We start from the raw sequence: 25,230 nt of genomic DNA, 5'->3' as shown, positions 1-25,230 counted from the left end.
CTGATTTCATGGCTGCGGTCACCATCTGCAGTGATTTTGGAGCCCAAGGAGAGGGAATCGGTCACTACTTCCACCTTTCCCCCTTCTACTTGCCATACAGTAATGGGGCCAGACGCCATGATCTTAGTTTTTTTGATATTTAGTCTTAAGCCAGCTCTTTCACTCTCCTCCTTCACCCTTGTCAAGGGGCTCTTTAGTTCCTCTTCACTTTCTGCCATTAGAGTGTTATCATCCGCATATCTGAGGTTGTTGATGTTTCTCCTGTCTATCTTGATTCCAGCTTGTAACTCATCCAGTCTAGCATTTCTCATGATGTGCTCAGTGTATAGGTTAAACAAACAGGGTGACAATACACAGCCCTGTTGTACTCCTTTCTCGATCTTGAACCAATCACTTGTTCCAGACAGGGTTCTAACTGTTGCTTCTTGACCTGCATACAGGTTTCTCAGGAGACAGGTAAGATGGTCTGGTATTCCTGTCTCTCTAAGAGCTTTCCACAGTTTGTCATGTCCACAGAGTGAAAGGCTTTAGCATAGTCAATGAAACAGAGATAGATGTTTTTCTGAAATTCCCTTGCTTTCTCTATAATCCAGTGAATGTTGGCAGCTTGATCTCTAGCTCCTCTTCCTTTTCTAAACCTGGTTTAGACATCTGGAAGTTCTTGCATAATGCTTTGCATAATGCTGAAGCATACAGTGCTGTATGTTGTGCTTAGTCGCTCAGTCATGTTCAACTCTTTGTGCCCCCCACTGACTGTAGCCCACCAGGCTCCTCTGTCCATGGGATTCTGCCAGCAAGATTACTGGAGTGGGTTCCCATGCCCTCCTCCAGGGGATCTTCCCAACCCAGGGATTGAACCCAGGTCTCCTACATTGCAGGCAGACTCTTTATTGTCTGAGCTACCAGGGAAGTCCAAAGCATTTGGTACATCCTTAAAAAAAGGAAAAGTATGTGTATATGTGTGTACCCCTGAATATTCATTGGAAGGACTTTTGCTGAAGCTCCAATATTCTGGCTACCTGATGTGAAGAGCCAATTCATTGGAAAAGACCCTGATGCTGGGAAAGATTGAAGGCAAAAGTAGAAGGGGATGGCAGAGGATGAGATGGTTGGATGGCATTATCAACACAGTGAACATGAATTTGAGTAAATTTCAAGAGATAGTGGAGGACAGAGGAACCAAGCGTGCTATAGTCCATGGAGTTGCAAAGAATCAGACACAACTTAGCAAGTGAACAACAAAAAAGGTGTGTGTACATATACACATGCACACATTTTTAAAAATTGTATACAACTGTGAAAAGCAGTAATGGTGAGAGTGAATGGTGTTGGGGGGAAATTTAGTTTTATTCCACACTTTTGTGTATTGTTTCTTATTTTCCTTTTAATTTTTTTAACATATGAATGCTTCTTTACCAACTCCATTAATTGAAGAATTTTGTTTATCTTGCCCATCATTATAAGAACAATACCTGCTCTGATAAGGGCATTCAATAAATATTTACTTGAAGAACAACTTTAGAAGAAGTTTGATTTGAAATGTTCCGGTGAATATCCTTGCACCTGCTTCTCTGCTGATAAGGTTTAAGACTGTGGTCAGACCTTTTCCATCTCTCCCTTGAGACTAGGGAACTTACCTGGAAAAGTCCCAATTCCTGGAGTACTTACCAACAAAGGAAGATGTCGGTGAATGTCTCTGCTGTGGTGAATAGTGCAAATATAATCCAGTACATCATCCATTTGACCTGTTGAAAGAGAAAGCAATAAAGCTAGCAGAAAAGGTCAAGGATGAATGGTTTCCAACTTTAGAGAACAGGCTCCAACAGCAGATGTTGAGATGGGTCCAGGCAGCCTGGCCTACCACTGGTGACCCCTTGTCCTATCCTTCCCCAGGTTGGTCCTGTTCCACTCCAGACCCTGGGGCTGCAAGCAAATAGGCCATTTCCACAACTGACCCAGGCTCAAGCTCAAAGTAGACTTTAGGTGGCTTTCACTGGCCCTCAGGTGAGCCACTGAGACCTGAAGACCAGCAGTGACTCAAGATTCAGTCAGGTCATTTTGCCAGGACTAATACCAGGTAAATAAAGTTTCCAAACTTCCACAGAGACACACTCTGGGATGAACTTTAACCTGGCCATATTCTCTGCGATATAATAATGGTAATCGTCACTGATCACTTAAAAACACTTCTGAGGACTTCCCTGGTGGTCCAGTGGTTAGGACTCAGAGCTGCTACTGCAAGGGGCACGGGTTTGATCCCTGGTCAGGAACTAAGATTCCACATGCTGAGGTACAGCAAAACAAGCAAACAAAAAACTCTTTCATGTGGGAAAGCCTTCACAGAAACTGGATCTTTTCTTTTATCTCCCCCATGTCACCATCCTTTTCCATTTCTACTGTTTCTCTTCCCTAGTTGAAGCCTTGGTTTCCCCCTCCCCGCCTGCCCCCGCTCTCTTTAACTACTGTAAGAGTCTCCTAACTGCTTTCCTGCCCCTTGACTTTCCTTTTACCAATCCATCTTGCAAACTATCCCCACACTAATCTCCCACAAAGCATGAACTCATCCTACTAACCTTTCATTTAAAATCTTCTAGCCTGCAGAATAAAGTCCAAAGTCCTTAGTCTGCTCCTCCTGTTTTTAGAAATGGTGGGGTAGTTTGTATTGGACTAATCCTCTTGCCAATAATGATAATAAACTCAGAACAAAATATTTTATTTTATTCTATCTATCTTTGGCCACACCATGTGGCATATGGGAAATCTTAGTTCCCTGACCAGAGACTGAACCCACACCTTCAGCATCAAAAGCACAGAATCCTAACCACTCGGCTGCCAGGGAATTCCCTAAACAAAATATTTTAAAGTAACTGTCTGAAGGCTAGAAAAGCTATCAAAAGCTGGCAGAAACTGGAAAGGATCCAACTTTTGAAATGTGGGGACCACACCAGAGTAAATCCACGTGGATGCAGCTAAAGAAACCACCTGGTCAGCAAATCATGTGGCAGACAGAACTCCAGAAGAAACCCATAGCCGAATTTGCCTGAGGAAGTGGAAAATAGAGTTTGAGATGGTCAAAGATGCTGGAAATTGAAAAGGAAAAATCCTCAGTAAGAGGGAAGCATAAGTCATAAACCAAACTCACATATAAATTCCTTTCAATTTCTTAGCTGGCTTCTGAATTGTACAGAATCAGCCACCTTGGTAATATGCCAAGGTGGCTGAGTAAAATACAGCTAGGAAGTGGAGAGTCGAGCAGAGATTCAGTTTCTGCCCACTACAGGAGAAATAGAGTGTGGAGTTCAAGTTTTGCCTAATTAGAGAAGGTTGGTAAACATTTGGGAATTTCCAGGGGAACATCTAAAAGGTCATACTTCAGGAATAAAAATTACAACCTAGGACTTAAGAGATTAGCTCTAGGACTAAGAGTAAAACTGAAATACACCTGCCCCCCCAAAATGTAAAACTTAACTACCACAAGGTCAAGATGATCTGTTAGACGTTAACTGCCTGCTAGAATAAAAATTAACCTTCTTCACAAGAAGATAACACAGATCTGGAGTTCCTATGATGAAGTGTACATAAAAACTCCAACCATCAAAAAGATGTGTATGTGTGTGTGTGTGTGTGTGTGTGTGTGTGTGTGTGTGTATACATGAAGAAACAGGAAAATATGCTCCATGGTTAAGAGAAAAACTAGTCAATAGAAACAGATCCATATTTGACTTAGATGTTACAATTAGCAAAGACTTTAAAAAGTATAAATGTATATTGAGACAACTAAATATTCACACGTAAAAGAATGAAGATGGACTTCTACCTCACACCATATACAAAAAAGTGAACTCAAAATGGATCAGAGACCTAAATGTAATAACCTAAATGTAATGTGTTTTCTTACAAGAAAACACAGGAGTAAATTTTTGCAGCCTTGGGTTAAAAAATGTTTTCTTAGATGTGACACTAAAAACACAAGCAAAAAAAAAAAGAAAATAGATATATTAGACCTTATAAAAATTTTAAATTTTTGTACTTCAAAAGATATCATCAAGAAAGTGAAAATACAACCCACAAAATGGGGAAAATATTTGCAAATCAGTATCTGACAAAGTATTTGTATTGAAATAATAAAGAATTTATATAGCACAACGATAAAAAGATCAAAGCCAGGTCTCCTGCACTGCAGGCAGATTCTTTACCAACTGAGCTACTAGGGAAGCCCCAATAAAAAGACAAATAACCCAATTTAAAGTGTGTCAAGGGCCCATATCTTTTAGAAAATGAATCAGTAATCAATAAACCCAACACCCATTTATGATAAAAGACCTGAATAGCCAATATGATACTGAAGAAGAGAAACAAAGTCAGAGAACCGACACTGTCTAATTTTAAGACTTACTATAAAGCTACAATAACCAGGAGAGTGTGGTATTAGTGAAATAACAGATAAATATATCAAATATACTAGACAAATAGAAGAGACAGCCTCCAAAGAGACTGCACAAACTGATCCTTGACAAAGGAGCAAAGGCAATTTGATGGAGAAAAGATAGTTTTTTCAATAAGTGGTGCTGGGAACAATTGGATATTTACATTCAAAAAACAAATAGATGTAGGCACTGATCTTACATCTTGCACAAAAATTAACTAAAACTATAAAATTTCTAGAAGATAACACAAGAGAAAACCTAGGTGATCTGGAATTTGGTAATTCGTCTTTTAACACACCACCATGACCCATGGAAGAAAAAAATGAAAAGCCAGACTTCATTAAAATGAAAAATTAATGCTCTGCAAAAGATATTGTTCAGAGAATGAAAAGACAAGCCACAGACTGGGAGAAAATATTTGCAATACATATATCTGAAAAGGGACTTGTATCAAAAATATTCAACGAATACTTAAAACTCAACAACAACAAAAATAACAATCCAATATCTGAACATATATCTCACCAAAGAAGATATACAGCAACTTACTAACAGATATTTTGTTATAGATTTTTTTTTTATCACCACTTAACAAGACACTTATCCTAGGAGGAAAAGGATGGGTTCAGTATTTTTTTTTTTTAAGTATAAATATGTTTTAAAAAATCTATAGGAAAAGGTAGATATAATAAGTGAAGAGATGGGAGATTTCTAGAGAAAGAAGGAAAATCTTTAAAAAGAAATAAATGACATCCTAGAACTGAAAAACAAAACATCTGAAAAAAATGTTTTTGATTATTGAATGGAATTTATAGCAGTTTGGTCACAACAAGACATCAGTGAACTTGAAGACAAGACAACAGAATCAACCAGGCTGAAGCCTAGGTTAGGGAGTGGGCTGGGGGATGAAGAGTCTCAATACCTGAGGAACACACATCAAGCAGTCAAATATACATGGAATAGGAATTTGAGAGAAGAGAAAAAAGAGAATTGGATAGAAAAATTGTTTGAAGAAATACTGCCTAAAGTTTTCCAAAATTTTACCAACATATCAAACCCACAAAACCCAGTGAATTGAAGCAAGATAAATATGAAGAAAACCACATCTAGCCACATTATAGTAAAACTGCTAAAAAACAAAGAGAAAATCTTAAGTGAGGGGGGAAAAAGACATTACATACAGGGGAATGACTGTAAGAATTACAGTTGACTTTTTATCAGAAACAACAAATACCAGAAGAAAATAAATAACATCTTTAAAGTGCCACACACACACACAAAATAGTGCCAACATATAATTCTATACCCAGCAAAAATATCTTTCAAAAACCAGAGGCAGTTCTGGTGAATCTCATTGCCTTTGTGACTCTGAAACATGTGGCCAAGTAGATCAATTAGAGGCCTTCTCTATTTAGAAAAACAGAATAAACCCTTGGGAACAAGGCTGGCTTAGTCCATCAAAAGAAACTTATTTGTGACACTGTATACTACCAAGGTTATCTGCAGCAGAACAGGCTCCTTAGCAGGAAGCAAACAATCTTATCTAGCTGTAAACTCTCTGGTATACTGGGGCCCAGGATCTAAGAATTCCCAACACTGGTATCCATATACACTGCAAGGAGCCTGAATTCCCTCTCTTGAAGTTTTTTCTTTTCAGTGTTCAAACCATGTTCCAGGGACTTCCCTGGAGGTCCAGTAGTTAAGATGCTGCACTTCAGAGAATACTGGCCTAAGTGGGTTTTTGGGAAGATGGGATTAGATAGCTTACAAGGCAAGAAATGCTCCCCAAGAGAAGGATGGCTAGGTATACCACGGGAGGGAAGGGACCTGCTGAAGTCAGGGCATGAGTGACTGATAGTTATGGAACCATTCACATTAACAAGAAATTAAAAAAAATAAAAAAGCCAAATTAGGGAGAAGAAGCTGAGCTCCATGAGGCTGAGGACAATCTGAGGGTTCTGGAGGACATCTAAGAAAAATGCCCAATGGGTCTCTAGAGAGGCAAAAGTAAATCTCAGGAAGGAGACTGGGGCTGAAGACTGAAGACAAAGATGAGGAAGCCATGGCAGAGAGGAGGCTGGAAGGGATAGCCTGAAGAATTTTCCATCATGTACTCCTTCACCTTAAAATACTTTCATGCAGAAAGAAGGATCTGAGAATGACTCACTGAGCCTAACAAGGTAAATGAAATACTGGTGACTCAGACATGGAAACCATAAATAAATATCTGGAAATGGTCTCCCGACCACTCCTCAGAGAAACCAAATGGAAGCTGTTTTTCCAAAATTTGAAATAGAACTTGCCATGTTAGAGGGATTCTACCCCAAACTCCCTGCAAGGTGAGTGGGAGTGTGGGTAGGCCAGCACCCAGAATAGAGAGAGGAAGATATTGTTGACTTGTGACATTATCATCGGGGCAACTCTGGAGTGGACAGTTGACAGCACAACTGGGAACTCCCTCTGGACTGGTCAAGCACAGGAATGAGGAGACAGGAGAGAAGCGATGACCCTAGGTTACAACAAAAGGGTGGGAAGTAGATCTTGGTGACCTTCCATGAGTCACAGAATGGGCTGAGACCCCAGGACCCATCAGAGCCTGCCCCCAGGGCTCTTGGGAGCCTGTGAAAGGCCTCCTCCACGAACTCTGGAGGCAGCAGGCTCAGTCAACTCTTAGCTTACCTCACCTTTGGACCCTCCCCCACACCAGTCACACTAATATTTCTTAAGCCTTTCACACTCCCTTCTGCATCTGAGCTCTGCTTCAGTCTCACAGGGAACCCTCTCTGACAAATGATTGAGGAAGGAAATATCTGAGCCTGGTTGACAGATGAGTTGGCATCATCTGCTGGTACAAGTTCACAGGGGACAACTGTCTAGTCAGAGGTGGCTGGGAGAGAGTAGGGAGGGAAATTCCCTGTAGGCAGAACTTTGAGCAGTGCTCTCAATCCAGAAGGAGAATTGTCCTGAGGTAAGGCATTTATAAGAGTCGGACACGACTGAGCGACTTCACTTTCACTTTTCACTTTCATGCACTGGAGAAGGAAATAGCAACCCACTCCAGTGTTCTTGCCTGGAGAATCCCAGGGACGGGGGAGCCTGGTGGGCTGCCGTCTATGGGGTTGCACAGAGTCGGACATGACTGAAGCGACTTAGCAGCAGCAGCATGTATATTAACCATATTTTCATATTTTCTGTATTCTTTTTTTTTAGATTTTTCTTGATGTGGATCATTTTTAAAGTCTTTACTGAATTTGTTACAATATTGTTTCTGTTTTATGACTGCAAGGTTTTTTGGCCACAAGGCATGTGGGATCTTAGCTCTCCAACCAGGAACTGAACTTGCATTCCCTTTCATGCAATGAACTTGCATTGGAAGAAGTCTTAACCACTGGACCACCAGGGAAGTCCCATTTTCTGTGTTCTTGATGTTGGGGTCTTGCTGACTGGAGAGACTGCCTCTCCTATGACTAGCTAATTCATAAAGATAGCAAATTTCTTATCCCAGGGCACATATGCAAACTGAGCAATCTGGCGTCCATATTACAAACCACCTCCTTTATGGAGCTCTCACAGGTTGAGCTAATATTTCCCAGCCCTAGTCATCTGGGGCCAGCTGCCAGATAACTGGAGGCAGATCCCATACCCCAGAGCCTGCTGAAATTATTCAAACTAGCCAGTAGTAAGGTTGCTCACTCTGCTTTGCCTTGAATTCCCCACAGAAACTGTAATAAAGGTCAATGCCCATGTTTTCCCCTTGCTCTCCCTCTAACTCCTAACTGACCCTGGTGCTTCTCCAGTGGCCCTGCATGATGTGCTGAACCTCCTACTTCCAAGGAACTGTGAGTAAAAACTTCTTCCTCTATGAGTCATTTCTGTGTCTGCATGCCTTACCATAGCTGATTAAAATGAATCTGGGATACATTTTAAAACACCACATAAGAATTTGGATAGATGATGAGGTACTTGGAAGGGACAAGACTGAGAATTTGGTGTTGAGGTGGTTTCGAAATTATGAGGATGGGTCCATGCTGCTGCTGCTGCTAAGTCGCTTCAGTCGTGTCCAACTCTGTGCGACCCCATAGACGGCAGCCCACCAGGCTCCCCCATCCCTGGGATTCTCCAGACAAGAACACTGGAGTGGGTTGCCATTTCCTTCTCCAATGCAGGAACGTGAAAAGTGAAAGTGAAGTCGCTCAGTTGTGTCTGACTCTTTATGACCCCATGGAGTGCAGCCTACCAGGCTCCTCCGTCCATGGAATTTTCCAGGAAAGGGTACTGGACTGGAGTGCCATCGCCTTCTCCAGGATGGGTCCATAGAATGCAGATATTTGTGGCTCATGCTAACGCTCACCAGAAGGTCCCTATGGCAGAGGAGGCTCTTGGTAATCAGGTGGATGAGATGACCAGCTCTGTAGATGTCTGTGAGCCTTTTACTTCAGGCATGATATTGCTTGATCAGTAGCAGTGGTGATGTGGACAGAGGAAACACACTGGCTCAGCAATGTGCATTTCTCTCACCAAGGATGACCTGGTCATGACCACTGCTCAGACACCAAGTTGCCAACAGCAGTGACTAAGCATCTCTAGGATGGCACCATAATTCAAGGCACCAGCCAGCCTCCTGGGAGCAGGCCATCATACCAAGCCCCTTTCTTCATAGAAAGGGGAGCACAGAGTCTTTCTGGAATATTCATTCATTGGGCATGAGGGCTTGTTTTCCCCACTGCCATGTTTCTGGCATCCACACAACAAACTGTGGACTCCATTGAGTATCCTTCTCATTTTGATATATTCCACCCAACAATCCCATGAGAGGAGCTTGGCAGGCTGCAATCCATGGTGTCATAAAGAGTCAAACACGACTGAGTGCACACACACAGCCAACACTGCCTCTGACCAAAGGCTCTCTTTTACAGCCAAAGAAATGCAACAATAGGCTGATGTCTCGGGGAATCTCTGATCTAATCATGTATCCCAATGCCCAGAAGCAGCTGGCCTTATACAATGCTGCAAGAGCTTAGGAGAGTGCCAGAAAAGAACCAGATGGGAATTAGCATTCTGGGAAGTTGCTATGCTCTCCTAGACAATGCAGTTTCCTCTCTGAACTAGTGACCAACACATGGTACTGCATCTTAGCCAGAATCTAAAGGTTCAGGAACCAAGGAAATGAGGGTGCTGTTTCTTAGGATTAGGCCTAATGCTAGCTCCCTGCAATTCAAAGTGTGGTTCATGAGACTGCAACATTGGAATCCCCAAGGAGTTTGTTAGAAATGTAGAATCAGCTTGTTAGAAGTGTAGCATCTCAGATCCCACTCCAGAGCTAATGGATCAGTTCTACATTTTAATAAAACTCTCTGCTTATTCATATGCATGTTAAAGTTTGAGAATCACTGGTCTAACCCACTCATAACACTTCAATTCTCATCCTCAAACTTCTGAGCTCTGGTCTTTAATAATTTTAGTGCTTGAAGGAAGGATGCTTTCACCAGGGATATAAAATGGTTCTGATGAAGTGCAAGCAGAGACTAGAAGGTTACCTGGCCATTTCAAGGCCACCGTGTCACTAGGAAACAGATAATAAAGGGCTTATGGACTGCAAGAAGATCCAACCAGTCCATCCTAAAGGAAACCAGTCCTGAATATTTATTGGAAGGACTGATGCAGAAGCTGAAACGCCAATACCTTGGCCACCTGATGCAAAGAGCTGACTCATTTGAAAAGACTCTGATGCTGGTCTTTTCAAGATTGAAGGTGAGAGAGAAGGGGATGATCGAGGATGAGATGGTTGGATGGCATCATTGACTCAATGGACATGAGTTTGGGTACACTCCGGGAGTTGGTGTTGGACAGGGAGGCCTGGCATGCTACAGTCCATGGGGTTGCAAAGAGTCAGACACGACTGAGTGATTGAACTGAACTGAACTGGGCTTTTGCAGGGTGACTGATACTGCTTATGAAGGGGAACTAGAGTTGCTATTACACATGTGGTGGGAAGGAGGTTGGATGGAGGTTAAGAATCCTTTAGGGCAGCCATCCCCAACCTTTTTGGCACCAGGGACCAATTTCAATTTCGTGGAAGATAATTTTTCCATGGATGGGGGTTGGCGGGTGGTTTCAGGATGGTTCAAGTGCAGTAGGGTTTGTGCTTTTATGATAATCTAAAGCCACTGTTGATCTGATAGGAGGTGGAGCTCAGGCGATAATGTGCGAGATGGGGAGCAGCCATAAATACAAATGAAGCTTCACTTGCTTGCCTACTGCCCACCTCCTGCTGTGTGGCCTGGTTCCTAACAGGCCATGAATACAGGCTTGTGGCCTGGGGATTGGGAATCTCTGCTCTAGGGGATCTGCAAGCATTGTTTTGTTCAGAGGTAAAAGTCAACGGATCATTACTACAACCCTCCAGAGCAAGACCACTAAGGCCTCAGATTCCCCAGGAATGAAGATTTAGGTCACAACCTTGGAGAAGAAAAAAGGGCTTCCCTGGTGGCTCAGATGGTAAAGAATCTGCCTGCAATGCAGGAGACCTGAGTTCAATCCCTGGGTTGGGAAGATGCCCTGGCGAAAGAAATGGCAACCCACTCCAGGATTCTTGCCTGAGAAATCCCATGGACAGAGAAGCCTGGCAGGCTACTGTCCATGTGGTTGCAAAGAGTCCAACACAACTGAGCCACTAACACTACCACTTGGAGAAGAAACCACACTCACTAAAGTTGAAGGCACAGGGAGCATGGACTAGATGGTGGAAAAGGGAAGTAATAGGAAAAGCTGTGAAAGACTTCGGAATGGGTGTCCTGTGGACTGCTAGGTGCTAGCCAGAGCAGCCAGCCTCCTGAATTATTTTAACTCTGCAGGTGTCTTGTTACAATATCTTTGAGTTATTTTACAACTTTGTGAGTTATTGAAAACTGATTGCAATGCAGATAATTTAGTCTATAGAGGTGAACAATAATTTTGTCCAATGGAGATACAACTGGGTCCAATGATCACATTTCCCAAGAAATCAGTTGAATATCTATGAACAAACATTTCATCATACCTCATTGCTTACATATATATCTGTTCTTTGGAGTCTCCTTTGGACTGATTTCTTTTTTAACACCTTATTGGTCCCCACATTACTCAGTGAGTTAAGTAAAATTTTCAACATGTGTTAATTTTATATTTGTATAAAAATCATGATTTCACCCCTTTTTAAATTCAGTCAGTTCAGTTGCTCAGTCATGTCCGACTCTTTGCGACCCCAGGGACTGCAGCACGCCAGGCCTCCCTGTCCATTACCAACTCCCAGAGTTTACTCAAACTCATGTCCACTGAGTTGGTGATGCCATCCAACCATCTCATCCTCTGTCGTCCCCTTTTCCTCCCACCTGCAATCTTTCCCAGGATCAGGGTCTTTTCAGATGAGTCAGTTCTTCGCATCAGGTGGCCAAAGTATTGGAGTTTTAGCTTCAGCATCAGTCCTTCCAATGAACATTCACGACTGATTTCCTTTAGGATGGACTGGTTGGATCTCCTTGCAGTCCAAAGGACTCTCAGGAGTCTTCTCCAACACCACAGTTCAAAGGCATCAATTCTTCTGCGCTCAGCTTTCTTTATACTCCAACTCTCACATCCATACATGACTACTGGAAAAACCATAGCTTTGACTAGATGGACCTTTGTTGGCAAAGTAATGTCTTTGCTTTTTAATATGCTGTCTATGTTGGTCATAACTTTTCTTCCAAGGAGTAAGCATCTTTTAATTTAATGGCTGCAGTCACCATCTGCAGTGATTTTGGAGCCCCCAAAAATAAAGTCTATAACTGTTTCACCATTTCCCTGTCCTTTTGCCATGAAGTGATGGGACTGGATGCTATGATCTTGGTTTTTTGAAAGTTGAGTTTTAAGCCAACTTTTTCACTCTCCTCTTTCACTTTCTTCAAGAGGCTCTTTAGTTCTTTGCTTTCTGCCATTAAGGGTGGTGTCATCTACATATTTGAGGTTATTGATATTTCTCCTGGCAATCTTGATTCCAGCTTGTGCTTCATCCAGCCCAGTATTTCTCATGATGTACTCTGTGTATAAGTTAAATGGGCAGGGTGACAATATACAGCCTTGATGTACTCCTTTCCCAACTTGGAATCAGTCTGTTGTTCCATGTCCAGTTCTAACTGTTGCTTCCTGACCTGCATACAGGTTTCTCAAGAGGCAAGTCAGGTGGTCTGGTATTTCCATCTCTTTCAGAATTTTCCACAGTTTGTTGTGATCCACACAGTCAAAGGCTTTGGCATAGTCAATAAAGCAGAAATAGATGTTTTTCTGGAACTCTCTTGCTTTTTTCCATGATCCAGCGGATATTGGCAATTTGCTCTCTGGTTCCTCTGCCTTTTCTAAATCCAGCTTGAACATCTGGAAGCTCATGGTTCACGTACTGTTGAAGCTTGGCTTGGAGAATTTTGAGCATTACTTTACTAGCATGTGAGATGAGTGCAATTGTGTGGTACTTTGAACATTCTTTGGCACTGCCTTTCTTTGGGATTGGAATGAAGACTTAAATTTTTCCAGTCCTATGACCACTGCTGAGTTTTCCAAATTTGCTGGCATATGAACAAAGACATACATACCAAGCATGAACTCATGACCACTGACTTAAATAAGGGCTCTAGCTTCTATTCATATTTTCTTTCTTTCTGTGTCATGTATAGATTTAAATATTTTAACTAATTTTATTTTTATTTATTCTCCTTCTCCCCTTAACATAGTACATGGGTTCTGCCAGTGATGGTTCACTTGGCAATTTAATTTTTAGAGTGTTTACTATTAAGGTTGAATCCTGTCAGAACCCGAAGAAGAGAGGACTTTGCCAGAGATATGGATCTGGAGCTGGACTCAAATGAAGAAATTTGGATTTGGCAAGAAGATGGTATAGAATTCTTACTGGAAGAATTTGTTTTGTTTTGGGGTGAAGCAGAAAAAAATAGCTTTGTTGCTTTGCGAGGCAAAGGCGGACACAGTGGGACTGTGCCTCTCAAAACTGTATGTCCCAGCCTGGAAAGAAATGGCGAGGAGTTTTATTCCTGCCTCAAGTGGTCTCCTGATCTTCTCTGAAGAATATTTCATCAAGGGTGTTCCATCTTCCATTTGTTCTGAAAGGATTTTTTAAAAGCCAAAACCTAGGTAAAGGAGTGGATGCAGATGTTGTGCAGCCTAGGAAATAACTGTAATATAGATCACTATATATTTTCATATATATAATATACAGGCATATCTCCTTTTATTGTTTATTTTTTAAATGTTCTTTGCAGACATTGAGTTTTTTCACAAACTGAAAATTTGTAGTTAAGCAGATATACTGGCACCATTTTTCCAACAGCATTATTTTTGAATAAAGGTGTATATAGTTTCTTAGAGAAGGGAATGGAGAAGGGAATGGCAAACCACTTCAGTATTCTTGCCTTGAGAAACCCATGAACAGTATGAAAAGGCAAAATGATAGGATACTGAAAGAGGAACTCCCCAGGTCAGTAGGTGCCCAATATGCTACTGGAGATCAGTGGAGAAATAACTCCAGAAAGAATGAAGGGAAGGAGCCAAAGCAAAAAGAACACCCAGCTGTGGATGTGACCGGTGATAGAAGCAAGGTCCGAGGCTGTAAAGAGCAATATTGCATAGGAATCTGGAATGTCAGGTAAATGAATCAAGGCAAATTGGAAGTGGTCAAACAAGAGATGGCAAGAGTGAATGTCGACATTCTAGGAGTCAGCGAACTCAAATGGACTGGAATGGGTGAATTTAACTCAGATGACCATTATATCTACTACTGTGGGCAGGAATCCCTCAGAAGAAATGGAGTAGCCATCATGGTCAACAAAAGAGTCCAAAATACAGTACTTGGATGCAATCTCAAAAACGACGGAATGATCTCTGTTCGTTTCCAAGGCAAACCATTCAATATTAAAGTAATCCAAGTCTTTGCCCCAACCAGTAATGCTGAAGAAGCTGAAGTTGAACGGTTCTATGAAGACCTACAATACCTTTTACAACTAACACCCAAAAAAGATGTCCTTTTCATTATAGGGGACTGGAATGCAAAAGTAGGAAGTCAAGACACACCTGGAGTAACAGGCAAATTTGGCCTTGGAGTACAGAATGAAGCAGGGCAACGACTAATAGAGTTTTGCCAAGAAAATGCACTGGTCATAGCAAACACCCTCTTCCAACAACACAAGAGAAGACTCTATACATGGACATCGCCAGATGGTCAACACCAAAATCAGATTGATTATATTCTTTGCAGCCAAAGATGGAGAAGCTCTATACAGTCAGCAAAAACAAGACCAGGAGCTGACTGTGGCTCAGACCATGAACTCCTTATTGCCAAATTCAGACTGAAATTGAAGAAAGTAGGGAAAACCACTAGACCATTCAGGTATGACCTAAATCAAATCCCTTATGATTATACAGTGGAAGTGAGAAATAGATTTAAGGGCCTAGATCTGATAGATAGAGTGCCTGATGAACTATGGAATGAGGTTCGTGACACTGTACAGGAGACAGGGATCAAGACCATCCCCATGGAAAAGAAATGCAAAAAAGCAAAATGGCTGTCTGGGGAGGCCTTACAAATAGCTGTGAAAAGAAGAGAAGTGAAAAGCAAAGGAGAAAAGGAAAGATATAAACACCTGAATGCAGAGTTCCAAAGAATAGCAAGAAGAGATAAGAAAGCCTTCTTCAGCGATCAATGCAAAGAAATAGAGGAAAACAACAGAATGGGAAAGACTAGGGATCTCTTCAAGAAAATCAGAGATACCAAAGGAACATTTCATGCAAAGATGAGCTCGATAAAGGACAGAAATGGTATGGACCTAACAGAAGCAGAAGATATTAAGGAAAGATGGCAAGAATACACAGAAAAACTGCACAAAAAAGATCTTCATGACCCAGATAATCACGACGGTGTGATCACCGACCTAGAGCCAGACATCCTGGAATGTGAAGTCAAGTGGGCCTTAGAAAGCATCACTATGAACAAAGCTAGTGGAGGTGATGGAATTCCAGTTGAGCTATTCCAAATCCTGAAAGATGATGCTGTGAAAGTGCTGCACTCAATATGCCAGCAAATTTGGAAAACTCAGCAGTGGCCACAGGACTGGAAAAGGTCAGTTTTCATTCCAATCCCAAAGAAAGGCAATGACAAAGAATGCTCAAACTACCGCACAATTGCACTCATCTCACACGCTAGTACAGTAATGCTCAAAATTCTCCAAGTCAGGCTTCAGCAGTACGTGAACCGTGAACTTCCAGATGTTCAAGCTGGTTTTAGAAAAGGCAGAGGAGCCAGAGATCAAATTGCCAACATCCGTTGGATCATGGAAAAAGCAAGAGAGTTCCAGAAAAACATCTATTTCTGCTTTATTGACTATGCCAAAGCCTTTGACTGTGTGGATCACAACAAATTGTGGAAAATTCTGAAAGAGATGGGAATTCCAGACCACCTGATCTGCCTCTTGAGAAATTTGTATGCAGGTCAGGAAGCAACAGTTAGAACTGGACATGGAACAACAGACTGGTTCCAAATAGGAAAAGGAGTTCGTCAAGGCTGTATATTGTCAGCCTGTTTATTTAACTTCTATGCAGAGTACATCATGAGAAACACTGGACTGGAAGAAACACAAGCTGGAATCAAGATTGCCGGGAGAAATATCAATCACCTCAGATGTGCAGATGACACCACCCTTTTGGCAGAAAGTGAAAAGGAACTCAAAAGCCTCTTGATGAAAGTGAAAGTGGAGAGTGAAAAAGTTGGCTTAAAGCTCAACATTCAGAAAACGAAGATCATGGCATCTGGTCCCACCACTTCATGGGAAATAGATGGGAAAACTGTGGAAACAGTGTCAGACTTTATTTTTCTGGGCTCCAAAATCACTACAGATGGTGACTGCAGCCATGAAATTAAAAGACGCTTACTCCTTGGAAGGAAAGCTACGACCAACCTAGATAGCATATTCAAAAGCAGAGACATTACTTTGCCAACAAAGGTTCGTCTAGTCAAGGCTATGGTTTTTCCTGTGGTCATGTATGGATGTGAGAGTTGGACTGTGAAGAAGGCTGAGCGCCGAAGAATTGATGCTTTTGAAGTGTGGTGTTGGAGAAGACTCTTGAGAGTCCCTTGGACTGCAAGGAGATCCAACCAGTCCATTCTGAAGGAGATCAGCCCTGGGATTTCTTTGGAAGGAATGATGCTAAAGCTGAAACTCCAGTACTTTGGCCACCTCATGCAAAGAGTTGACTCATTGGAAAAGACTCTGATGCTGGGAGGAATTGGGGGCAAGAGGAGAAGGGGACGACAGAGGATGAGATGGCTGGATGGCATCACTGACTCAATGGATGCGAGTCTCAGTGAACTCCAGAAGTTGGTGATGGACAGGGAGGCCTGGCGTGCTGCGATTCATGGGGTCGCCAAGAGTCGGACACGACTGATCGACTGATCTGATCTGATCTGATAGTTTCTTAGACATAATGTTATTGCACACCTAATAGACTATAGCATAGTGTAAACACAAGTTCTGTATGCTTTAGGAAACTAAAAAGTGCATGTGAGTCACTTTTTGGTGATATTCATTTTATTGTTGTAGTCTGAAATCAAACATGCAGCATCTCTGAGGTGTAGGGTGTGTGTGTGTGTGTGTGTGTGTGTGTGTGTGTGTGTATTTTTAAAACTACGAGCGTCCAAGGACTTCCCTGGCAGTCCCCTGGGTTGCACTGCAGGGACACATGTTCAATCCCTAGTCAGCGGACTAAGATCCTGCACGCCTTGTGGTGTGCCCCCCAAAATTATGAACTACTAGCATCCAAAGCCTTCTAATCTGGAGGGCATCTCCCAGCATGTGGGTCTTTATGGAAGCCAAAGTCTATTACCCAGACTTGGAAAAATCAAATGTCCCTATCCAGGGTTTTGAATCATCATGGGATGTTCCAAAGGCAAGAATATCCCAAAGGCATGGGCAGCTGGCAGCCAGTTTGGTAGTGGCGACCTGGGCAGCAGATTCCTAAACAGACCCTTCCTGCAGCACAAGCTTGGCCATCACCCAGCCTTCTGGGATCTTCCTCGATTTCTGAGTATCTTTCCCCAGCCTTCTAGTTAATTCTATGAAAGTGAAAGTGTTAGTCATTCAGTTGTGTCTGACTCTTTTTGACCCGATGGACTATAGCTCGCCAGGCCTCTCTATCCATGTAATTCTCTAGGCAAGAATACTGGAGTAGGTTGCCATTTCCTCTTCCAGGGATCCTCCTAACCCGGGGATCAAACCCAGGTCTCCTGAATTGCATGCAGATTCTTTACCATCTGAGCCACCAGGGAAGCCCTATAAGTTCCTTTCTGTTTAAGCATCTGCCCATCAAACCTTGACTAGTGTAGTAAGTCTGGAAAGACATAAAAAGCTATGAATGTCGAGAGCAGTGTCTCTCAAATTAAGGATCTTGTTAAAAATGCAGATTTTTGAGTAGTTACCTGTACACCTGAAACTAACACAACATTATAAATCAACTATACTCCAATAAATATTAAAAAATTGAAAGTAAATAAATACAATAAAAATAAATTTAAATGATAATTTTTTTAAATGCCAATTTTTATTTCGGAGGTTTGGGTAGGGCTTGAGGTTCCAAGTTCCAACAAGCTCCCAGCTGATGTGGGATAATGCCAGTCCACAGACCACTCCTTGGGTGCTGAGCTCAGGAGCGCTGAATGCTTGTAGAGATGTAGCTAGAAAGTAGGAAGGAGCAAGGTCAACAAGGTTCAACATTATCTAATGGAGTTTGGACTTGATCCTGCAGGGGATAAGTAGCCATTAAAGGACCCAGGGGGAGTGAAATGAATAGATTTCCATTTATCAAGGGCTTGTAGGCATGATGTAGACAACAGAGCATGAGAGACAGGAGGTGGAGGAAGCAGTGAGGGATCTGGTGGGCAGAACAACAGCCTCCACCCCCAATGTCCTCTTCCTCATCCCCAGAACCGGGGTGCATTTGTTACATTATATGATGAAAGGGACTTGGCAGTTATTAAGTTAAGGGCTTTCAGATGGAAAGATTATCCTGGATTAACCAGGCAGGCCCAATGTAATCACAGGAATCCTTACGAGTGGAGAACCTTTCTCAGCTGTGGCCAGAGCACAACACTGCTGACCCTGAAGGTGCAGGACGAGGCTCAAGCCACGGCATGCAGGTGGCCTCCAGGAACTCAAAAAGGTGAGGAAGTGGGCTCTCCCCTACAGCCTCCAAGTGGAGGCTTGCTTTCAACCAGGGACACCCATCTGACTTGACCTCCAGAACTGTGAGATAGTACATTTTTGCTTTTTTGGTTTAGTTGGTTTTGGTCTTTTTTTTGGCAGGGGTGGGGGGGCGGCTGTACATAGGACTTGGGGTACCTTTGTTCCCCGACCAGGGATCAAACTTGTGCCCTTGCAATGGAAGCATAGAGTCCTAACCACTGGACCACCTGGGGAGGCCTGCATTTGTGTTCTTTTAAGCCATGAAGCTCATAGTAATTTGTTACAGGGGCAATAAAAAAAAGGATATGGGAGGCCACTGGGATATTCAGGGGAACAATGATGAGAGCCTCATTGAAGAGAAAGTATTAGTCTCTCAGTCATGTCTGACGAGTCTTTGTGACCCCAAGGACTGTGGCCTGCTACACTCCTCTGTCCTTGGAATTCTTCAGGCAAGAGTACTGGAGTGGGAGGCCATTCCCTTCTCCAACAGATCTTCCTGACCCAGGTATCGAACCTGGGTCTCCTGCACTGCAGGTGGTTTCTTTACCGTCTGAGCCACCAGGGAAGATCTCATTGAAGAGAGAGGGCAGCACAGAAGGGGAGTCCTGGTTTGAAAGATTATTGGGACTATAGAGATGGAGGTTCGTAGTTACCCGCTGGGTGTGTGGGTGGGGATGGGTGGTGAGGAGAGGCAGGAGTCAAAGGAAGCTTTCAGGTTTCTCTCTCGGACAAAGGAGTCTGTTGGTCAAAAGGAAGGAAAGAAGTGAGTGTGAGTCTGAGTTTGAGAGAATGTGTAAGTGTGCACGCAAGTGTGTGAGTTGAAGGCATGTGAGAGATCCCAGAAAAAGGAAAGGAGTCTCTCTTAATACCACTGGGTTCTTTCCTTGCAGTTCCATTTTTACCGAGAAACTGGGTAATCTTAACTCTCAAGCTTTCTCTCCTGAGAACAGCACGGCCAACATAAACAGCTGCTCTGCCTGTCACTTATATTTTTCAGTTTAAATTAATGAATTGCCATTCTAGTCCTACACCAGGCTCCCTTGAGTTTAGTCAGAACAAAACAATTCCCCGGGGTTCACTGTCTCCCGGATGAGCAGACAGAATTAAGTTTTGTACCCCTGCAAAGCGGAGGATCAGACCTTGAACCGCGGTGACCCCAGTTTCGCCTCCTTCCTTGGCACAGCATCCCTGCATCCCCGGCTGGAAGGGGTCAGAGAAAGGGAGGGAGACGTGGAGGAGGCTGCCCAGTGCTGTTCCCTGGGCCAAGTCAACTAGGAATCATGAGGTTCTGTACATGCAACTTCACTGCTATTTATAGTTCACACTCTGAGATTCCTTCACACACACTTTTCGGGGACCCAGCCTCCAGAGGGGACATGCCCCATTTGGATCCCCTGCATGGTAGCAAATGCAAGCCAGGCAAGCCATTCTGGGAAACTCTGAAGGGTGGAGGCAGGTCTGGCTGAGCTGATCTAGAGGCGGCTGCTTCCATCCTAAAGACATCCTGGGAAAGTCAAGAAAATAACTTCAGAGCAGGTTACTGCTCTGAATGATTTCTTTAGCTGTGCCTAACTTGCCAAGTGACCTCTTCTGAGTAAAAGGAGAGCAAAGATCCTTTGTCCCTCCCAACGCTAAGGGCTGGGACTATTGATATCAACCCATTGTTCAGATGAGGAAATCGAGGCTCTTGGAAGTTAAAGTTTTTATCTAGTATTGAGTCAATCAAACATCGGAGCCAGGACTTAACTTCAGTCTTTTGATGACAAAAATCTCTATCCTTTGTACTTTGATGGAGGATTCTGTCCCCTCTGGGGAGGGACACCCCCTACCCTCCACTTCCCGCAGGCTTTTGTCAATCAGTGGTAGTCTGACGATTCTCCTGCCTGGAGGTGCCCAGAACATTTAGGGCTGTGACTGGGCCACCCAGATCACCCAACAGTGACACAACCCTCCCACCAGTAAGTTCTCCTGATCCTCTACCTGTGTGTCCAGCCTCGGCCAGGTGCTGTGGAAGATGGTATAGGAGGTATATGTGGAGGATGGTTCAGCCACAGGAGGATGATAGCTCCTGTTCTCTAAAAGTTTATAAAGCAACAGTGCTTAGATCGTGGGATGTTCAAACCACAGAAGTGGAGTGGGGTTCAGAGCTGCTGAACCAGGTCTGCTGGACATTAGGATCCGAGCCCCTGCCCCCAGTGCAAGACTGTTTCCCAGTAACATTGCCTTCCACTCCAGACAAGGAAACTGACACTCAGAGAGATGAAGTCATGCTTCCAAGCCCACGGCCTGTGGCCTCTGGCAGTCTCCAACTCTAGCTACCATTTCCTCTTGCCAGGCCTCCCCACTCTCATCACTTCCACACTCTACTTGTAACACCTCTGTTACTCAGCATATTCATTTGTTTAAAATAATGCTTCATTATGTCACAGTCATGACCACCAGTCAATGAAAAAATTGTGTGACTATGCAATTATCTCTTTTCCTATGGCCTCCACCTCACTCCATGCATTCTCATGACTCTTCTTAAAAGGGCATGAAATCTCCTTTAACCTGGCTAAAGGTTAGCAGGGTTAAAGGAGAGGACTCCTGAGTGACATCTAGCAGGTCACTGTACCGCCCTGCTCCCAGTACCCACCAAAGAGGGCATCTGCCCTGCCCCCACTTCACGCTCGGCCTCCCCCACTTAACCCCATCATAACTCACCCTACCCACTCAAAAATTGTGCTACTTACATATTCTTTAATGTCCTTTGACTTCACAGCCTTGTAGGAATAATATGCAGGGTAAAGAGTGCCAAATATTAGCCTGGAGGGAAGAGAGAGAGAGAAAAAAATGAGAAATGTGATTTTCATTCATTCTGTTTGATGGAAAATGTTGTCTTCAGTGCCATAGCATCCTCTGAACTACAGAACATGCTTCTGTGGGGCTTGGTTATTTTTCTGAAGGCCCTGAAGCGTTTCTGCTCATGGCTAGGACGTGCTTAGGAACCTCTATGACCTGTTACAACTCCACACCCACCTTCCTTCAATCTGTCATTTTGCAACACAGGAGGGTGGTTTGGGGTCATGAAAGACAAAAATGAGAGGTTCGGGGGCTCTGGAGGTGGGAAACCAAGCTGAGCAGCCAAGACCCCTGAAATTAAAGGCCCAGTGGATTTCCCCGGTGGTCCAGTGAATAAGAATCCACCTGCCAATGTAGGGGACACAGATTCCATCCCTGGTCCGAGAAGATCTCACATGCCATGGAGCAACCAAGCCTGCACACTGAAACTTCTGAAGCCTGTGCACCTAGAGCCTGTGCTCCAAAGAAAGAGAAGCCACCACAATGAGAAACCCACATACCACAAGGAGGAGCAGTCCCCACTCTCTGCAACTAGGAAAGAGTCCTTGCAGCCACGAAGATAGACCACAGCCAAAACTAAAAATTAATAATTATACATATGTTTTTAAAAGGCCCAATGTTCCTCCCTGCTGCTAATCCCCTTCAGATGCTCTCTTAAGCCCACCTACACCTTGGGCTTCCTTTGCTACTAAAACTGCATCACTCCAAGTTTCTTCAAATTTTACTCCCTTCAGACTGGATTTCAGCATCCTGCAGTCAGAATCAGCTGTTCAGTTTGTAAATCCAATCAAGCCAACCCTTTCTCCCACCAGACAATCCCCACCTTGCAATAACCTGCTTCCCACTGCTCTGAAGATGTAGAAGCAAAAATAATGACACCAGTGTGATGTTTGGGCTTCAGCTCTCACTGAGTCATCACTCCTGGGGCCATGCACCAGGTCATTAAATAATCAGACTCTGCATAGCATAGCTCCACTTGCCCTCATTCTCTCTACTTTGTCCCTTCCCCACCCCCAACCATCGAGTCTTTGCCTGTCCTTTCCTTCTGGAATCTGCACCACCACCCCCACCTCCTTCTTTGTCAGGTTGGTACCTATTCACTCATCAAATGCCAGCTCCATATGACCTCCTGGAAGCCTTCCCTGACCTCTCCCCCTAAGTTAAATCTTCCCACTACACTCTCAAAGCATGATATACAATTTGATCAGGACACGTGATGTTTTGATTGACAGCATCCCCTAATTGGACTCTAAGTGCCTCAGGGCACAGAATGGATCTGTTTTGTTCAACAGTGTTTCCAGCACCTTCCACATAGGAGACTCAATAGATACTTTAATAATTATTATTTTAATTTTATTCATTTATTTATTTTTGGCTGTGCTGGGTCTTCATTGCTGTGCATAGGCTTTTTCTAGTTGTGGTGAGTGGGGGCCACTCTCTAGTTGTGGTGCTCGGACTTCTCATTGTGGTGGCTTCTCTTGTAGTGGAGCACAGGCTCTAGGGTATGCAGGCTTCAGTAGTTGCAGCTTGCAGGCTCTAAAGCACAGGTTCAGTAGCTGTCATGCTTAGTTGCCCTGTGCCATGTGGGATCTTCCCAGACCAGGGATCGAACACATGTCCCCTACATTGGCAGGTGGATTCTTAACCACTGGACCACCAGGGAAGTCCCCTCAGTAGATATTTTTCAATGAATGAACTGACAGGATGCTGGAGCTGGAAGGGTTTCATCCTTTCACCCGACAGGTGAAGTCACCTCTACGTGTCAATTCAGGTGCCAGCTGTTATACCATCCTGGCTCTGTCCCCATAAGGGCCAGCATCTCATGTGACAACCCTATGGACAGAGCCATGCAAGGAGACACCACACTCAGGAAGCCCAAAGCCATGGCTGGTTCATCATGGGGGGTCATACAGAGAACTCCCATCAGATGCTATTTATCAAGGAGGGCTTAGATTTACAATAAGCTGTTGCAGGTAACACCTTGACAGTCCACATTCATCAGGTTTCCATGGAAAAACAGAAAGCTAACTGAACCAAGTCTGTTTCTGGTGCTGAATGGGAAGGGGAAAGGGTTTTGTAACCTTGACTTACACAGGCCCTGCACTAAGTGCTCTGCAGACATGAGCTCAGACAGCCTTGGTAACAAGAACCTTGTCCATAGACAGGGCACCGAGGCTGGAGCAGCTAGTCTGAGCTTGCCTAGTTCCATGACCAGTAAGGATAAAGGAGGGGAAGGGACCCAGCCAGACTGGCCTCCTCTGTGCCTGACTCCTTACCAACACTGTCCACTGCCTTGGAAAGCAAGGCCACGCCCTGGGAAGGCTGAAATTGTATCTAGGGAGCTAGATAAGACAGCCAAAGGGACAAAAACATAGTCTGAAAGAAAACAAGAAAATTCAAAAGGAGACGGTGACTTCCTCTGACTGGTGCCTAAGACTCTGCGCTTCTAATGCAGGGGTTGTTTGGTCATTCAGTCATGTCTGACTGTTTGCAACCCTATGGACTGCAGCACGCCAAGCTTCCCTGTCCTTCACCATCTCCCAAAGTTTGCTCAAACTCATGTCCATTGAGTCCAATGCAGGGGGCCCAGGTTCAATTCCTGGTCAGGGATCCCACATGCCACAACTAAGAGTTCAAATGCCTCAACTAAAAAAAATCCTGCATGCCACAGTAAAGATCCAAGATCCTGTGTGTTGCAACTAAGACCTGGTGCAGCCAAATAAAATGTCAAAAAATTAATTAAAGAAAAAAAAAAAAAAAAAAGATGGCCACAGTGCCAAAGACACAGGCAGCCCAAGGAAATCCACTGGGATCTGTCACAAGTCAGCTCAGAGGAGGAGGTTTCCCCAACCCCTCCCCCCCCCACACCCAGCCCCGCTTCACCCTAAGCAGTATTCTCAGATACTCTGGAGAATCTCTCTTCGTCCATGAGACCTTTCCTGACCTCAGCATCCCCTGAAGATTAGGTTCCTCTTCTGTTCTTCACTGCCACACCCTGGATGGTCCCCTTTCTTAGCTCTGATCCATATCACTTGCATCAGTTTTTTCCATGTCTGTCTCTCCCACAAGACAAGTTCCACAAAGTTGGCTTGATGCTGTCTACTTACAAGTCTAACCCACACCCCTTGGGCAGAGGAAGTGCTTGGTAAATATATGTTCCCTCTGGGAAATTTCATAAAGTGGTGAAGCAAGGGTCAGAGCCACCCAAGGGACGCTCATGACTTTGGGGCTGAGGTCTCAATAGTGAGGAGATGCTGGACAGCACCAGGCTGCTTCAACAAAGCCTCCAGCACAACGTCACAGGCCCCGGAGAAACAAACACACCCTCCTTTGGCACAGAGGCCCTGGTCAATAGTCATGTCTGCCAGGACAGAGGAGCCTGGCATGCTGCAGTCCATGGGGTTGCAAAGAGTCGGATGCGACTGAGCGGCTGAACAACAGCAACGGCCGGGAGGGTGTCCAGCCCCTGCCTTGAGGCAGTGTGTGAGCAGCAGGAGAGACCAGTGGAAAGTGCATCTTCACCTGACAGCCCATGGATCAGCTCTTCTGTGAACCCCAAAGCCAGCGACACCCCCCAAGTGGACATAGAGGTGGAAAGCTTCACGAGGGCCAAGACAAAGGAGGCCTGTGCTCCGTCTGCCTGGGGGACTCAGATGTGAATGGCTGCCAGCATCCCCCCACCTGGCTCCCTTTTGACATCATAGGGA

General features: G+C 44.0%; 1 protein-coding gene across 7 annotated transcripts in view; it reads right to left on the bottom strand.

Moving 5' to 3' along the window:
- REEP1 (receptor accessory protein 1) overlaps positions 1 to 25,230 on the bottom strand; it is a 137,742-nt gene that overhangs the window by 57,878 nt on the left and 54,634 nt on the right. For all 7 annotated transcript variants that reach the window (XM_044925998.2, XM_044925997.2, XM_044925993.2 and 4 more), the window contains exons 2-3: positions 21,415 to 21,487; positions 1,669 to 1,745 (exon numbers count right to left, since the gene is read on the bottom strand). In XM_044925998.2, the coding sequence (XP_044781933.2) occupies positions 1,669 to 1,745; positions 21,415 to 21,487 (150 nt within the window). The remainder of the gene's footprint in view (positions 1 to 1,668; positions 1,746 to 21,414; positions 21,488 to 25,230) is intronic.

Source organism: Bubalus bubalis, chromosome 12 (genome assembly GCF_019923935.1).
Source record: "Bubalus bubalis isolate 160015118507 breed Murrah chromosome 12, NDDB_SH_1, whole genome shotgun sequence".
NCBI lineage: Eukaryota > Metazoa > Chordata > Mammalia > Artiodactyla > Bovidae > Bubalus > Bubalus bubalis.
This window is presented reverse-complemented; position numbering and strand designations above follow the sequence as displayed.